Source organism: Pan troglodytes, chromosome 20 (assembly GCF_028858775.2).
Source record: "Pan troglodytes isolate AG18354 chromosome 20, NHGRI_mPanTro3-v2.0_pri, whole genome shotgun sequence".
Taxonomy (NCBI): Eukaryota; Metazoa; Chordata; class Mammalia; order Primates; family Hominidae; genus Pan; species Pan troglodytes.
In genome coordinates, this window is record NC_072418.2 from 57562943 (window position 1) to 57580591 (window position 17649).

General features: G+C 47.0%; 1 protein-coding gene across 1 annotated transcript; it reads left to right on the forward strand.

Moving 5' to 3' along the window:
• Positions 1-1917: 1917 nt before the first annotated feature.
• Positions 1918-15831, forward strand: KIR2DL1 (killer cell immunoglobulin-like receptor). The gene is given in 10 exon segments (XM_063800833.1): positions 1918-1951; positions 2338-2373; positions 3133-3417; positions 4857-5156; positions 6668-6961; positions 10144-10194; positions 14461-14565; positions 15028-15080; positions 15179-15334; positions 15336-15831. Coding segments are annotated over 10 exon segments (1431 nt in total). The 3' UTR covers positions 15453-15831.
• Positions 15832-17649: the final 1818 nt, after the last annotated feature.

The window sequence follows — 17649 nt, forward strand, 5'->3', positions numbered from 1 at the left end:
CATGGTTTCGGTAACGAGACTCTTTTCTTGCCTAAGGCTTCCGGTGTTATCATTACCATGTCCACATAACCCCATCTGTTCTCCACTGGGTTCTCAGCCCTGGACTCTGAGCTTCTGGAAGCAGAATGGAGCCTGATTTGTCTCTGAGACTCCAATTTCCATCCAAAGATACAGCACATAGGAGGCTCCAAGAATCGTGAATCACATGAACAAGGGATATTCTTACTCTCTGCAGACCTGGAAAGCTGGCAGAGTCATTCCACGATGAAACATTTGTAGAGTCATAGGCCTTGTTAGTCTCATCTCCACGGGGACACATATCAACATATCATCTTTCATAATATAAATATACAGTCGGTCCTCCATATCTGCGGGGTTTACAGGTGTTTATTGAACCAACAATAGATCAAAAATATTTTGAGAAAAAAATCCCCGAAGTTTCAAAAAGCAAAAAACTATGTTGAATCGACACAAATTGAGTGGTGTATAGGCTGTGTCAGGAATTATAAGTAATCAAGAGATGATTTCATGTATACAGGAGGATGTGCATGGGTTCTATGCAATTGCTATGCTATTTTTTTTTTTTTTTGAGACAGTCTCACTCTCTCACCCAGGCTGGAGTGCAGTGGCGCGATCTCAGCTCACTGCAACCTCCGCCTCCCAGGTTCAAGCGATTCTCTTCCCTCAGCCTCCCCAGTAGCCTCCCCTAGGATTACAGGCACGTGCCACCATGCACAGATAAATTTTTGTGTGTGTGTATTTTTAGTAGAGATGGGGTTTCAGAATGTTGGACGGGCTGGTCTTGAACTCCTGACCTTGTGATCTACCCAACTCAGCCTCCCAAAGTGCTGGGATTACAGGCATGAGCCACGGTGCCCAGCTTCACTATGCCATTTCATGCAAGAGGCTTGAGCATCTGCAGATTTTGGTATCTGAATGGGGATCCTGGAACCAATCACCCAGGAGTAGTGAAGGACCACGGTATATAATTTTTATTTGTCAATCTTAAAAATAAAGCATAAAAAATTTACAACAACAAGATAAAAATTAAGAAGCGTTTTTAAAGTGTGAGGATAAGTTTAGATTTATTTTTTCCTACGTGTAACCCTATGGTCCTGTGTTATTTGTTGAGAAAATATTCTATTCCACCTTAAACTACATGGCAGCCTTTGTCAACTATAAAGGGACTGTGTATCCACAGATGTATTTTAGACACAGTTTTCTGTCCAGTGGTTCTCTGTATCCCCTCTCATGAGGATGCTGCATTTTATATAAACTTACAGAACCCCTTAAAATTTGGTAACCTCAGTCCTCTGATTTGTTATTATAGGTTATTTAGTTTGCTTTTTTTTTTTTTTTTTTTTCTTGAGACACACTCTTCCTCTGTCACCCAAGCTGGAGTTCAGTGGCTCGAGCTCAGCTCAATGCAACCTCCGCCTCCCAGGTTCAAGCAGTTCTCGTGCCTCTGGTTTAGTACTAGAAACTCAAGCAGGAAAATTAGAATGGCTTTTTGTCACAATTACTCTGATAATGTTAATAATACCTCTTAGATATTTTGCACATTACACATGAAGAAGAGTTTGAATCTCAGATAAAAACAAAAATTCATCAAAAGTCTTTAATGAAAGCACAGAATTCAATCATCTCGTGTGTGAGAGTTTGGATCTGAGACGTCTTTTGAGTCTGGTCATAGTGAAGGACGCAAGGTGTCAATTCTAGTGAGAACAATTTCCAGGAAGCCATGTTCCGCTCTTGAGCGAGCACCCACTGGGCCTCATGCAAGGTAGAAAGAGCCTGCGTACGTCACCCTCCCATGATGTGGTCAGCATGTAAACTGCATGGGCAGGGCGCCAAAAAACATCCTGTGCGCTGCTGAGCTGAGCTGGGGCACGGCCGCCTGTCTGCACCGGCAGCACCATGTCGCTCATGGTCGTCAGCATGGCGTGTGTTGGTGAGTCCTGGAAGGGAATCGAGGGAGGGAGTGCGGGGATGGAGATCTCGGCCTAGAGGTAAAGATCTGGGCCTGGAGTGGAGATATGGGTCTGATGTGGAGATATGGGCCTGGAGTGGAGATCTGGGCCTGGAGTGGAGATCTGGGCCAGGAAGTGTTGATCTGGGCCTGGAGTGGAGATCTGGGCCAGGAAGTGTTGATCTGGGCCTGGAGCCTGGGTCTCTCCACAGCCGAGAGCCCTGTTCTTGGCAGCAGGTAGGCAGGGAGGCTAAGTTTACCTTCAGCCAATCAGGGGCCTGGCTACCAAGACTCACAGCCCAGTCGGGGCAGCAAGGGAGGCCTGGTTTGCCTGCAGGTGGATGGTCCATCATGATCTTTCTTTCCAGGGTTCTTCTTGCTGCAGGGGGCCTGGCCACACATGGGTGAGTCCTTCTCCAAACCTTAGGTTGTCATCTCCCCACATAAGAGGATTTTCCTGAAACAGGAGGGAAGCCCGGTGGGGGATTTTCTTATAAACAAGGATGAGGAGACCCTGGGGTGCTCAGCCCACAGTTCCGACCTTGCCCTCCCCAGCCTTCCTTTCCCTGGGCTGAGTCAGGTTCTGTGGGAACCCGGGAGGGCAGACTGGGGTCCTCCAAGCTGTGCTGTGCGGCGGGGATGTGGTGTCACTGGCAGAGGAAGGGAGCAAAGCAGTGCTAGGAACAGCAGGCCTCTGAGGACAAAGGTGTAACTCACACCCTCCAGCGTTTCCATGACGGTAGGGGCTGCAGTGTGGCTGCTGTCATTCTACCTAAGAGGTGGGGGAACCCCAGCCATGGCCCTGACATTCCAAATCCTCTGATGGGGGCTCAGTTGTGTATTGTGGTTCACACATTGGCTGCTATTCCATTCACAAAGGACATGCCCTCGACTCCATGTCTATTTGTGTTGTTTTACGCGAGTAATCTTGCACTATTAAAATCTAGTAAGAGTCGCTTATTCAGCACCTGCTCAAAGTTCTCAGCTGACACTTTTGTTGCAGGGAGATGCCATGTCTATGCGGGATGGGTCCTTCCTGTAGCCCTGGGCACCCAGGTGTGGTAGGAGCCTTAGAAAGTGGAAATGGGAGAATCTTCTGAGCACAGGGAGGGAGGGGCGGCTCCACATCTTCCTGTCTAAGGCGGCGCCTCCTTCTCCCCAAGGTGGTCAGGACAAGCCCTTCCTCTCTGCCTGGCCCAGCGCTGTGGTGTCTGAAGGAGAATATGTGACTCTTCAGTGTCGCTCTCGTCTTGGGTTTAACGAATTCAGTCTGTCCAAAGAAGACGGGATGCCTGTCCCTGAGCTCTACAACAGAGTATTCCGGAACAGCCTTTTCATGGGCCCTGTGACCCCAGCACATGCAGGGACCTACAGATGTCGGGGTTCACACCCACACTTCCTCACTGGGTGGTCGGCACCCAGCAACCCCCTGGTGATCATGGTCACAGGTCAGAGGGCTCCTGTCTGGGATTCTCCTTGTCCCACCTCCTGAGTCCCAGAGCTTCTGGTGGGGGTGTCCACCAGCGTCCCATCATCCAGACCCTAACTGTATTTGGGGTAAAGGGGGATTGAATGCAGGGAAATGGCTGCTGTGGTGGGAAGAATAATTGTCCCCAGTGATGACTACATTCTAATCCCTGGAGTCTGTGACTATTTATGTTATAAGGGAAGGGACAGAAGGGGAAGATGGAGCTCAGGTTGTTGATTAGTTGACCTTGAGATGGGGAGATGGCCTGGACTGTCCCAGTGGACTCAGTGTAATCACAAGTGTCCACATGAAAGGAGGAGGAAGAGGGGAGTGGGGATTAGAGCAGCATAATGGGAGACTCAGTCAGCTTTGAAGGTGGAGGAAGGCCATGAGCCATGAATGCAGGTGGCCTATAGAGGCTGGAAAAGTCAAGGAACTGATTCTCCTGAGTCTCCAGAGGGAACACAGCCCTGCAGATGCCTTGATTTTAGCCCAGGAAAAACAGGGTCCGATTTCTGTCTCCAGAATTGGAAGGGGTCAGTGTGCTCTCTCCTGCTGCCATGCTTCTGATAATTTTCTACAGCAGCAACAGGAAACCAACACTGGAACCCAGCTCAAGGACAAGATAAGAAAGGACACAAGGATAGCCAGGCATGGTGGCAGGTGCATGTAATCCTAGCGACTCGGGAGGCTGAGGGCAGGAGAATCAGTTGAACCCAGGAGGCAGACGTTGCAGTGAGCCTAGACCACACCACTTCACTCCAGCCTGGGCGAAGGAGTGAGACTCTGTCTCTAAAATTAATTAATTAATTAAAGAAACCAAACAAGGAGAAGGTTGGCTACACTGAGATCAGCAAGGGTGGGATGATGATGCCACCACCAGGCTCCATCCACATAGGGAGGGGTTGATAATCCTCCAACCAGCACCAGGAGCCAGCCTATGGAAGCTGGCACAGGCATGGCAAGAGTGGCTCCCAGTCCCCACCAGGAACAGGGTGTGTGGACACTGGTGCCTGCCTTACTGATCAGTTCATACCTCCTGCCAAGGATTCCAATTCATCCAAAAGAGATTGAACCAGTCTGCTAAGAGCCTGGACATGCAGCCAATCCTGGTTCCTCTTCCACCCCCACATAGAAGCAGGAAAGACATTAGTTCGAAATAGATACAACAGCCCAAGAGATGAGGCTGAGCCCAGCGGCAAGGGAATCAGAGGCTACTAGAGACAGAGGGACAGAGAAGAGGGAGGGAGACAGATGGAAGGACCTGCACCAGGAGTTATGGGCACAGAAAAGAACATGAAGACACAGAGAGGAAGGAGAGAGATAAGACACCAGCGAGGGGAAGCCTCACTCATTCTAGGTGCCATGGATGGGATGATAAAGAGAGACACCTTCTAAACTCACAATCTCTCTTCCTAGGAGTCCACAGAAAACCTTCCCTCCTGGCCCACCCAGGTCCCCTGGTGAAATCAGAAGAGACAGTCATCCTGCAATGTTGGTCAGATGTCATGTTTGAGCACTTCCTTCTGCACAGAGAGGGGATGTTTAACGACACTTTGCGCCACATTGGAGAGCACCATGATGGGGTCTCCAAGGCCAACTTCCCCATCGGTCGCATGACGCAAGACCTGGCAGGGACCTACAGATGCTACGGTTCTCTTACTCACTCCCCCTATCAGTTGTCAGCTCCCAGTGACCCTCTGGACATCGTGATCACAGGTGAGAGTGTCCAGACATTCTTCTCATTTTCATTGGGATGCAGAGTGAATGATCCAGGACTTGGAGGCCCAGCTGGTTGTAAGGAAGATGAGCTTGGTATTCTTATGGAGAGAGACTGACTTGGTGAGGTCTGTACCAACAGAGACAGAGAAACAGGAGACACAAGTACAGACCAGGTGTCATAACAGAGGACAGACACAGGGGCCATACAGGGAGTTAGAAAAGACAGAAGGAGTTAAAGGAGACAGACAGACAGACATGTCCCAGAGAGAGGTGTCCCTCCATGCTGACTTTGCTCAGACACCTGGCACAGGTTAGAAGTTTCATTTGTGTTTTACCTCCACAAAGTGTTCTCTACCAGAAGAACCCAAGGACACCCATATTTCTGACCTGAGTTGGGCCCCGTGGCCTCAGGCCTTGTGGCACCTACAGATGTCGTGGTTATTCTGACACCTCTGCCTTCCATGCAATGGAGAGTAATCGTCCCAGGATATCATGGCCCCAGAACACCAACCCCTGTATGCTGTGTGAACTTGTGGTCTCCAGACTGGATTCTGAGGCTCACATTCCAAATAACCCCACATATGAGAGGATCACTGAGAGACACAGAGAGAAATCAGGGACACCAAAAAACAAAGACAGAAACACACAGAGAAAGAGCCAGAGGAAGGAGATTGAGAGACTCACAGACACATAAAGAGAGAGAAGAGGGCAGAGAAGTGGAGACAATGATGGAAGAGAGCAGAGAAAACCACTAAAATTAGAGTCCTGAGGGCGAGGCACAAGGGCATAGAAAGATGGAGATGTGGGGATGAATTGCAGAGATTCCAAAGAGAACTAGAGAAACCGAGAGGCAGAGCAAGACAGATGATAGATGGATAGATATAGATAGATGATAAATAGGTAGATGATAGATAATAGGTTATAGATACATAGATGATGATTGATTGATTCATTAATAGATGATACATAGAGATGATGATGATGAAGACAGATAGATAATACATAGAGATAGAGAGGCAGACAGAGAGAAATCATACAGAGATGATACATAGATATAGATAATAGATGATTGATGGATAGATAGACAATTGATAGATACATAGATGATATATAGATATAGATGACAGGTAGAGAATTTGTAGATAGGCACTGAATAGATAAATATATAGATCGATAGATAATAGATAGAAATATGCAGAAAGTTATGAACAGGACACAAAGTGAGAAACTCAGAATTTAAAAAAGTAACATCAAGTCAACCAATCCAAGGAGAGTCAGAGAGAATAAAACAATCCAAAGAGAGAAAACATATCTAGAGGTGGGGAAGTGAGATCAGAGACCTAGAGAGACAGAGAAGGTGGAAGGAGGAAATAGACATGAAGAGAGATGGGTGGAGGGTGAGAGAGAGAGCATTAGGTCATAGAGCAGGGGAGTGAGCTCTCAGCTCAGGTGAAGGGAGCTGTGACAAGGAAGATCCTCCCTAGGGAAACTGCCTCTTCTCCTTCCAGGTCTATATGAGAAACCTTCTCTCTCAGCCCAGCCGGGCCCCACGATTCTGGCAGGAGAGAATGTGACCTTGTCCTGCAGCTCCCGGAGATCCTATGACATGTACCGTCTATCCAGGGAGGGGGAGTCTCATGAACGTAGGCTCCCTGCAGGGCCCAAGGTCAACGGAACATTCCAGGCCGACTTTCCTCTGGGCCCTGCCACCCACGGAGGGACCTACCGATGCTTCGGCTATTTCCGTGACTCTCCGTACGAGTGGTCAAAGTCAAGTGACCCACTGCTTGTTTCTGTCACAGGTGAGGAGAGCCCATGCCTGTCCCATGTCCTATGATCCTAGAGCCTTAGCTGAGGAGCTTCCTGCTGATGATGGAGAGAAGGATGAACAGATGCAGAGAGAAGACGAAGCTTGGGTGTGAGGGAGACATCAGGGCACAGGATGGCAGACAGGGCAGCTCCAAACCCTCCTACACGGACTGCATGGAGGCCTGCGGCCAGGGCTCCAGGCACCCAGGCAGATGGAGAAAGTGGTCAGAAGAGACCCAGAGGAGGGAGACTGGGCTCAGTTTGGGAAGATCAGAGGTTCCCTCAGCCCCTCAACCTTACCCATTTCCCAGAAGCCCATCCTGGCCTCTCACCCACACAGAGATGTCATCACCAGCAACCCCTACACCCTTTACTTTTGTTTGAAGAAATATTTATTGAGGATAAATATACCTATATAGTTTACCACCTTTAACATTTTTTTTTGAGGCAGAGTCTAGCTCTGTCCCCTATGCTGTAGTGCAGTGGCACAATCTCAGCTCACTGCAACCTCCGCCTCCTGGGTTCAAGCGATTCTCCTGCCTCAGCCACCTGAGTAGCTGGTCCTACAGGCGCGCATCACCACGCCAGGCTACTTTTTGTATTTTCAGTAGAGAGGTGGTTTCACCATGTTGGTGGAGCTGGTCTCAAACTCCTGACCACGTGATCCACCCACATCAGCCTCCCAAAGTGCTGGGATTACAGGCATGAGACACCGCGCCCGGCCACGTTTACCATTTTTAAGTGTAAAGTCTAGTGGTCATAAATACATTTTTATATGTATATATATATATATATATATTTTTTTTTTTTTTTACCCTCTTCCCTTTTCTTCCTGGCCTCTGGTAGCCACCATTCTACTCTCTACCTTCATGAGATCCACATTTTATCTCCTGTATATGGGTGAGAAATGGGAATCTTTGTAATGACCTCCAGTTCCATCCATGTGGCTGCAAATGACAGGATGTTATTCTTTCTGTGGATGAGTAGTCTCCACTGAGTGTATGTACCACATTCTCTCTATCCATTCATCCACTGATGGGCAGGTAGGTTGACTCCACATCTTGGCTACTGTGAAGAGTGCTGCACCAATCATACGAGTGTAGATATCACATCGATATATTCATTTATTTTCCTTTGGACATCAACCCAGTAGTGAAATTCCTGGATACTATGAAAGTTCTCTTTTTAGTTTTTTGTTTGTTGTTTTGTTTTTGTTTTTGAGACAGTTTCCCTCTGTGCCCAGGCTGGAGTACAAGTGATGTGATCTTGGCTCATTGCAATCTCCGCCTCCTGGGTTCAGATGATTTTCCTGCCTCAGCCTCCGTAGTAGCTGGGATCACAGGTGCATGCCACCATGCCTGGCTACTTTTTGTTTTTTTTAGTATACATGGGGTTTCCCCATGTTGGCTGGGCTGCTCTCAAACTCATGACCTCAACTGAGGAGCCCGCCTCAGGCTCGCAAAGTGCTGGGATTACAGGCATGATCCACTGCACCCAAGCTATTTTTAGTTCTTTCAAGGACTCGCATACTTTTCTCCGTAATGGCTGTACTAATTTACACTCCTACCAACAGGCTACCAGGGTTCTCCTTTCTCTACCACCTTGCCAGCATTTGTTTTGCCTGTCTTGCAGCTAAAAGCCATTTTATTTTATTTTATTTTATTTATTTTGAGATGGAGTTTCGCTCTTCTCACCCAGGCTGGAGTGCAGTGACGTGATCTCGGCTCACCGCAACCTGCACCTCCCAGGTTCAAGCGATTGTCCTGCCTCAGCCTCCTGAGTAGCTGGGATTACAGGCACACGCCACCACGCCCGGATAATTTTTGTGTTTTTAGTAGAGACAGTGTTTCTCCATGTGGGTCAGGCTGGTCTCAAACTCCCGACCTCAGGAGATTCGCCCACCTCGGGCTCTCAGAGTTCTAGGATGACAGACGTGAGCCACCATACCTGGCCTAAAAGCCATTTTAATGGGATGAGATGAAAACTCACTTTGATTTTAATTTGCATTTCTCTGATGATGAGTGATAGTGACCACTTTTTCATATGCGGGGAAATTTCATGTCTTTTGCTCCTTTTTCAATTAAATCATTTGTTTTATTGAGTTGTTTGAGCTTCTTATATTTCTAGTCATTAATCCCATCTCACATGCATAGTTTGCACATTGTTGCTCCCAGTCTGTGGGTTGTCTCTTCACTTTGTTGGTTTATCTTTAGTGGTGCAGAAGTTGCTTAGTTTGATGTAATCCCAATGGTCTATTTTTTGCTTTCATTACTTGTGTTTTGAAGGTTTAAAACAAAATGTCTTTCTTCAGACACATGTCGTGGAGCATTTCCCCAATATTTTGTTCTACGTGTTTCATAGGTTCAGGCCTTAGACTCACATCTTTAATCCATTTTCATTCGATTTTTGTGTTTGGTGACAGGTAGAGGTGCAGTTTCATTCTTCTGCATGTAGATATCCAGTTTTCCCTGCACTGTTTATTGAAAAGACTGTCCTTTCCTGATTGTAAGTTCTTGGCACCTTTGTCAAAGTCCATTGGATGGGCTGGGCATGGTGGCTCACACCGGCAATTCCAGCACTTTGGGAGGCCGAGGCAGGTGGATCACCTGAGGCCAGGAGTTCAAGATCAGCCTGACCAACATGGTGAAACATCGTCTCTACTAAAAATACAAAAATTAGCTGAGCATGGTGGTCAGCACCTGTAATACCACTACTCAGGAGGTTGAGGTGAGAGAATTGATTGAACTGAGGAGGCTGAGGTTGCAGTGAACCGAGATTGCACCTCTGCACTCCAGCCTGGGTGACAGAGTGAGACTCCACCTCAAAAGAAAAAATAAAAAAAATTGGATGTAAATGCATGGAATATATTTGTGTTATTCATGCTGCTACATTGTTCTATGTGCCTTTCTTTACGCCAATGTGATGCTGTTTTGCTTACTACAGCTCTGTAACATATTCTGAGATCAGGTAGTGTGATGCTCCTGTTTTCTCTTTATACCTTGAAGTCTCAAGACAGTGGGTGTCACATACAAAAATAATGGAAAAAAGGATCCCAGGACTCCCAGGACCCAATATTAGATAACAGAGTGTTGGCCATGAACCAACCTCAAAGATTTCCACTGAGTAGAGGACAGGCAGCCTCATTTCTTGACCTCTCTCCTGTCTCGTGTTCTAGGAAACCCTTCAAATAGTTGGCCTTCACCCACTGAACCAAGCACTAAAACCGGTGAGTACAGAACCCTCTTATATCTGCTTTTGGAAATCTGGGGAGGTGGAAACCTTGGATTCAGGCGTTGACTCAGCATCTCACAGCTCTGACATTGTGCACCTGTCTTCCACCATCTCTGAACCCCAGATACTCCAACAGCAAAAGGGATCTGCGCCCAACACAGGGCTCAGTGAAATCTCTTCATCTCTCATTTTATGGAGCTGAGACCTCCTACAAGCTAGAAGAATGATTGGCAATCTGACATCCTTCTTAGGAAAAATGCAGTGTTTTTTCTGCCTGCATCCCTACTAGAGGATAAATTCCTGGGGGCTTGAGAGAGGGAAGGGAAGGGAACATCTGATGAGGGCGAGGTGTTTTAGAGAAGTTGCACTTGCCAAGGAATGAACTCCTGTTTGTCACGAAGCAACCCTGGCTGACTCAGCAGAGCAACAGCCTTGCCGTAACAGAGAACAGAGCTCATGCACGCACACTTCGACTCACTGACTCATTCAGCCACGGCCCCATGCTCAGGCTGTGCAGTGTGGAACCTTTTCCTATTGTTGCCATAACAAATTTCCACAAGATTCGTGGGTGAAAACAAAACGGTTTTTTAATTATCTTACAGTGCTCTAGCTCAAAGTACGAAGTGCATGTCACTGGGCTAAAATCAAGGTGACAGCAAGGCTGCTTTCCCTCTGAAGGTTCCAGGCAAGAATCTGCTTCTCACTTGTCCCAGCTTCTAAAGGTTCCCAGTTCCTTGGCTCCTGGTCCCCTTCCTCCTTCCTCAAAGCCCACAAAGGCTGCTCACATCTCACATGGCATCACTCAGACCCTTCTTCCTTACCACACCTCTTTCTCTGAATGCTGCTCTCCCTTCTTCCTCATCTTTTGAAACCTTGGGGATTCTATTGGGTTCACCAAGATGAAAATCCATCATAATCTCCCGGAAATCATCCAGGATACCCTTGTTCTAAGTTCAGCTGATTAGCAACCATAATTCCATCTGCAATCTTCATTCCTCCTTTCCATGTAAAATAACATATTCACAAGCTATGGAGGCTAGGACAGGGACATTTTGGGGTGGGACAGCATTCTCCTGCCTTCCACAAACAGTGAACAAGATGCATTTGGCCTCTGCTCTTGGGACACTGATATTGCAGATGGTTAAATGGGAGGGCAGAAGATGAGTGCACAAGTGGACCAATAAATGAATGATCCATTGGGAAGCATCTGTGCATGAAATCTATTTGTTTCTTTGTTTGTTCGTTTGTTTATTGAGACAGAGTCTCCCTCTGTCTTCCAGGCTACAGTGCAGTGTCACAATCTTGGCTCACTGCAACCTGCACCTCCTGGATCCAAGTGATTCTCCTGCCTCAGCCTCTCAAGTAGCTGGGATTACAGGCAACTGCCACCATGCCCGGCTAATTCTTTCTGTATATTTTTTGTAGAGAGGATGTTTCACCATGTTGGCCAAGCTTGTCTGAAACTCCCAACCTCAAGTGATCCAACCGTCTCAGCATCCCAAAGTACTGGGATTACAGGCGTGAGCCACTGTGCCCAGCCAGAATTTAAAATCAATAATAGATAATGCTGAGTGTATGATTTTGGGTGACAGAGAAGGTCTCACTAATCAGATATTTGTGACATTAATGAAAAACACGGATTGAACCCCTGAAAGATTGGCGGAAGGATTTTGCACACACAGCTGTCAGCCGTGAAGGCACAAAGGTGAAAACAATCTGATGTGGAAGGAAGAGGCTCTGCCTGAAATGCTGGGAATGAGATGGGGAGAATGACAAGACGACTGTGGAGAGACGGAGAGCACACTGGGTACACAGGAAACTAAGGAGGAACAAGGAATGTGTGTTTGATACTCACAGCCCTTGGATTCACCTCGGGGTAACCAGGAATCCCTACATGATTAATAGCGACTAACATGAAAATAAGGGAGGCCCAGGTGCACAACTGCAATCTAGGAGACCATGGAAAAGGCAATTCCCGCCCCACTGGTGAAATGTGGCGCTGATTTAGACCCTAAGTGGATGAAGCAGATGGATATAAGCTATGCTTGGGAGGTAGAATCATTTGCAGGGAGGGCTTGCTGGGTTTGATTTTCCTAGTTGTCTAACCCTCGCTTAATTAATTTCTTTCTGAGATTTATTCCTCCTACACATAAATCAATACCTGGCAAAGGAGTGACAGATATATGAGGGGTGGTGGAAATGAAGGGACCTATTATAGCATAATATACAAGTCTGTGAACGGTGGCTCACACCTGTAACCCAGCACTGCAGGAGGCCAAGGCAGGTGGATCACATGAAGTCAGGAGTTCGAGACCAGCCTGGCCAACATGGTGAAACCCTGTCTCTAGGAAAAATACAAAAATTAGCCGAGCATGCTGGTGCATCCCTGTAATCCCAGCTCCTATTCTGCAGGATGAAGCAGGAGAATGACTTCAATCCAGGAGGTGGAGGTTGCAGTGAGTGGAGATTGCATCACTGCACTCCAGCCTGGGTGACACAAGGAGACTCCATCTCAAAAAATAAAAATAAGAAATGCATAAATATAATAAAACACACACGAATGACAAAGGCACCTGAATTTCAATCATCATTTTTCTATTTCTCTATAATTACTTCTTTGATCCTTTATCTTATCCATTAGGCAATCAGCGTAAAACCTCTTCCCTATTTGGCTTTCTGTGAGCATGAGATCATATAGAAAATGTGAAAGCCCGCTGAATCCTCCAGCACAGATCGTGGAATAGAGAAAGTGCTCTGATCATCGCAAAAAAGACTTACCCTCTCACCCAAATCCCCCACCTCACCCCTACTTCCAATCACCTGTGGAGATTCAGATAGGCCATGGGGAGGTAAACATTAATGCTCCTTGGAGTGAGTCCAGATCTTGGAATCAGAGATCAGCGCCAGCACTAGCTCCTGCTCCCCTTTCCTACTAATTCACAGGAGGACAGGTGGTATTGAAGCAATAGATGGCCGAGGGGGTGGTCTTTTCCCCAGCCTATCGGGTAGAACAGCAGCCTAACATGTGTCTCCCGAGATCACAAAGAGTAGCACGTTGCACACGGGCTTCAACACTATTTCCTGGCTGTTTGACATAAGAGAATTCTACTTCGCTTTTTTTATCTTGCTTTCACTTTTGTTTCCTTTTCTTGGAGAATGCAAGTTGTTTGACTCAAGAAAGCTGTGGATGTAGAAATCCTAAAGCACATTCGCTGTGTATCAATCCCAGTGCAGTCTTCCCAGAGAAGACTCTAAACACCTCCTGGACTGCACCTGGGTCTATGCCAATTCCTGTCACTCACCGTCACTCCAGGGAGACAGAACACACAGAGAACACATTACACAGGCAGGTTCATTACTAACAGATAAGCAGCGAGTGACAACAGAAACCTACATTTCAATGTGAGCCCGTCCCTCAAGGCTCAGAAAAGCTGCTCGGGACATATGGAGTCATCCCATTTGCAGTGTAGCTGGGGGAAGCCAGAAAGCAGCCCAGCCTGGGTTTTGTACCCTGGAGCCACAGGAAGCCCTCAGCTAAAGCACTGCATGACGTCCTCCTCCAGGAAGAACAGGAAGACAGCCCAGGCTGTTCTGAGACGTTCCTCCTGATCTCAGGACGTTGCTGTCTTAGTCCATTTTTGTTGTTCTAAAGGAACACTTGAGCCTGGGTAACTTCTAAAGAAAAGAGATTGGTTTGCCTCACCGTTCTGCAGGCTGTACTGGAAGCATGGCACCAGCATCTATTTCTTGTGACGGCCTCAGGCTGCTCCCCCTCTGGCAGAAGGGAAGGAGGGTCTGTCTGTGCAGAGACCACAGAGATCACACAGCAAGAGAGGGAGCAAGGGGAGGGGGAGCAATGGAGCTTCCAAGCTCTTTTGAACAACCAGCTCTCCAGGAACTAATAGAGGGGGAACTTGCTAACCCCGTCTCCTTGGGACAGCATTGATCTGTTCATGATGGATCCACCTCCATGACCCAAACACCTCCCAAGAGGCCCAACCTCCCACACTGGGGGTGAAATTTCAATGTGAGGTTTGAAGGGGTCAAACATCTCAACTAAAGTAGTTGTATCCTCAGCACATTCTATGGTTACTATGAGAGCTGTAACTGAGAAAGCAGGAGAAAGCTGGGTCTCCCACCATCTGGATGCTTGTCCTAAAGAGATGTTGTATGTCGTTACCTGTCAATCAAGAAATGCAACACAATTCATAAATAGGAACTGCCATGATTAGCTTCTTATTGGTGTCTCCTCTTCTTCCAGGTAACTCCAGACACCTGCACGTTCTGATTGGGACCTCAGCGGTCATCATCCTCCTCATCCTCCTCCTCTTCTTTCTCCTTCATCGCTGGTGCTCCAAAAAAAAAAGTAAGTCTCACAAAGCAGAGGCCAGAGAGCTCAGGGCCATGTGGGGAAACAGGATGGGAACACTCAGGTGTGTGTTCCTCACTGGCAGGATGGTCCCTGGCCCAAGGCAGCAGCCACAGAGGCAGGACTTTCTAGAGAGAGCACCAGACACCCTGCCCCTGCCTTCAGCTCACAGACCATTGCCTGATTCTCAACTGTGTCCTCACGTCCCCTGTAGCCACTCACATCCAGGAGAAGGTTCCATGACAGGCAGAAAGTGGGAGACAGAATCAATGGGATGGGAACTCAGAGCTATTCATGGGATGGGTCCTTGAGCTCACAGAGATAGAATGTCTGAGTCTGCTGTTGGCAACTGAGGGACCTCAGGCACCTATGGCCTCCCCCTGTATGTTGGTATCTGCTTATGAAATGAGGGCCCAGAAGTGCCCTCCAAGCTGTTTTGTTGACTTCTGTCTCCTACAGATGCTGCTGTAATGGACCAAGAGCCTGCAGGGAACAGAATAGTGAAGAGGGAGGTAGGTGCTCCTCGGCCCAGCCTCGTGGCTAGTCTTATTCCCAAAGAGTCCTGAAAAATGTGAGCACCCTCCCTCACTCAGCATTTCTGTCTCTCCAGGACTCTGATGAACAAGACCCTCAGGAGGTGACATATGCACACTTGGATCACTGTGTTTTCACACAGAGAAAAATCAGTCCCCCTTCTCGGAGGCCCAAGACACCCCCAACAGATACCATCGTGTACACGGAACTTCCAAATGCTGAGCCCAGATCCAAAGTTGTCTCCTGCCCATGAGCACCACAGTCAGGCCTTGATGGGATCTTCTGGGGAGACAACAGCCCTGTCTCAAAACCGGGTTGCCAGCTCCCATGTACTAGCAGCTGGAATCTGAAGGCATCAGTCTTCATCTTAGGGCATCGCTCTTCCTCACACCACGAATCTCAACATGCCTCTCTCTTGCTTACAAATGTCTAAGGTCCCTACCGCCTGCTGGAGAGAAAACACACTCCTTTGCTTAGCCCACAATTCTCCATTTCACTTGACCCCTGCCCACCTCTCCAACCTAACTGGCTTACCTCCTAGTCTACCTAAGGCTGTGATCACACTGAGGAACTCACAATTCCAAACATACAAGAGGCTCCCTCTTAACACGGCACTTAGGCACGTGCTGTTCCACCTTCCCTCATGCTGTTCCACCTCCCCTCAGACTATCTTTCAGCCTTCTGTCAGCAGTAAAACTTATACATTTTTTAAAATAATTTCAATGTAGTTTTCCCTCCTTCAAATAAACATGTCTGCCCTCATGGTTTCGGTAATGGGACTCTTTTCTTGCCTAAGGCTCCCGGTGTTATCAGTACTATGTCCACGTAACCCCATCTGTTCTCCACTGGGTTCTCACCCCTGGACTCTGAGCTTCTGGAAGCAGGGTGGAGCCTGATTGGTCTCTGAGACTCCAATTTCCATCCAAAGATGCAGCACACAGGAGGTTCCAAGGATCGTGAATCAGATGAACAAGTCATATTCTTACTCCCTGCAGACCTGCAAAGCTGGCAGAGTCATTCCATGATGAAACATTTGTAGAGTCATAAGCCCTGTTAGTCTCATCTCCACAGGGACACACATCAACACATCATCTTTCATAATATAAATATACAGTCACTCCTCCATATCTGTGGGGTTTACAGCTGTTTATTGAACCAACAATAAATCAAAAATATTTTGAGGAAAAAATCCCCGAATTTTCAAAAAGCAAAAAACTATGTTGAATCGACACAAATTGAGTGGCGTGTAGGCTGTGTCAGGAATTATAAGTAATCAAGAGATGATTTCATGTATACAGGAGGATGTGCATGGGTTCTATGCAATTGCTATGCTATTTTTTTTTTTTTTGAGACAGTCTCACTCTCTCACCCAGGCTGGAGTGCAGTGGCGCGATCTCAGCTCACTGCAACCTCCGCCTCCCAGGTTCGAGCGAATCTCTTCCCTCAGCCTCCCCAGTAGCCTCCCCTAGGATTACAGGCACGTGCCACCATGCACAGATAAATTTTTTTTTTTTTTTTTGTATTTTTAGGAGAGATGGGGTTTCAGAATGTTGGACGGGCTGGTCTTGAACTCCTGACCTTGTGATCTACCCAACTCAGCCTCCCAAAGTGCTGGGATTACAGGCATGAGCCACGGTGCCCAGCTTCACTATGCCATTTCATGCAAGAGGCTTGAGCATCTGCAGATTTTGGTATCTGAATGGGGATCCTGGAACCAATCACCCAGGAGTAGTGAAGGACCACGGTATATAATTTTTATTTGTCAATCTTAAAAATAAAGCATAAAAAATTTACAACAACAAGATAAAAAATAAGAAGCGTTTTTAAAGTGTGAGGATAAGTTTAGATTTATTTTTTCCTACGTGTAACCCTATGGTCCTGTGTTATTTGTTGAGAAAATATTCTATTCCACCTTAAACTACATGGCAGCCTTTGTCAACTATAAAGGGACTGTGTATCCACAGATGTATTTTAGACACAGTTTTCTGCCCAGTGGTTCTCTGTATCCCCTCTCATGAGGATGCTGCATTTTATATAAACTTATAGAACCCCTTAAAATTTGGTAACCTCAGTCCTCTGATTTGTTATTATAGGTTATTTAGTTTGCTTTTTTTTTTTTTTTTTTCTTGAGACACACTCTTCCTCTGTCACCCAAGCTGGAGTTCAGTGGCTCGAGCTCAGCTCAATGCAACCTCCGCCTCCCAGGTTCAAGCAGTTCTCGTGCCTCTGGTTTAGTACTAGAAACTCAAGCAGGAAAATTAGAATGGCTTTTTGTCACAATTACTCTGATAATGTTAATAATACCTCTTAGATATTTTGCACATTACACATGAAGAAGAGTTTGAATCTCAGATAAAAACAAAAATTCATCAAAAGTCTTTAATGAAAGCACAGAATTCAATCATCTCGTGTGTGAGAGTTTGGATCTGAGACGTCTTTTGAGTCTGGTCATAGTGAAGGACGCAAGGTGTCAATTCTAGTGAGAACAATTTCCAGGAAGCCATGTTCCGCTCTTGAGCGAGCACCCACTGGGCCTCATGCAAGGTA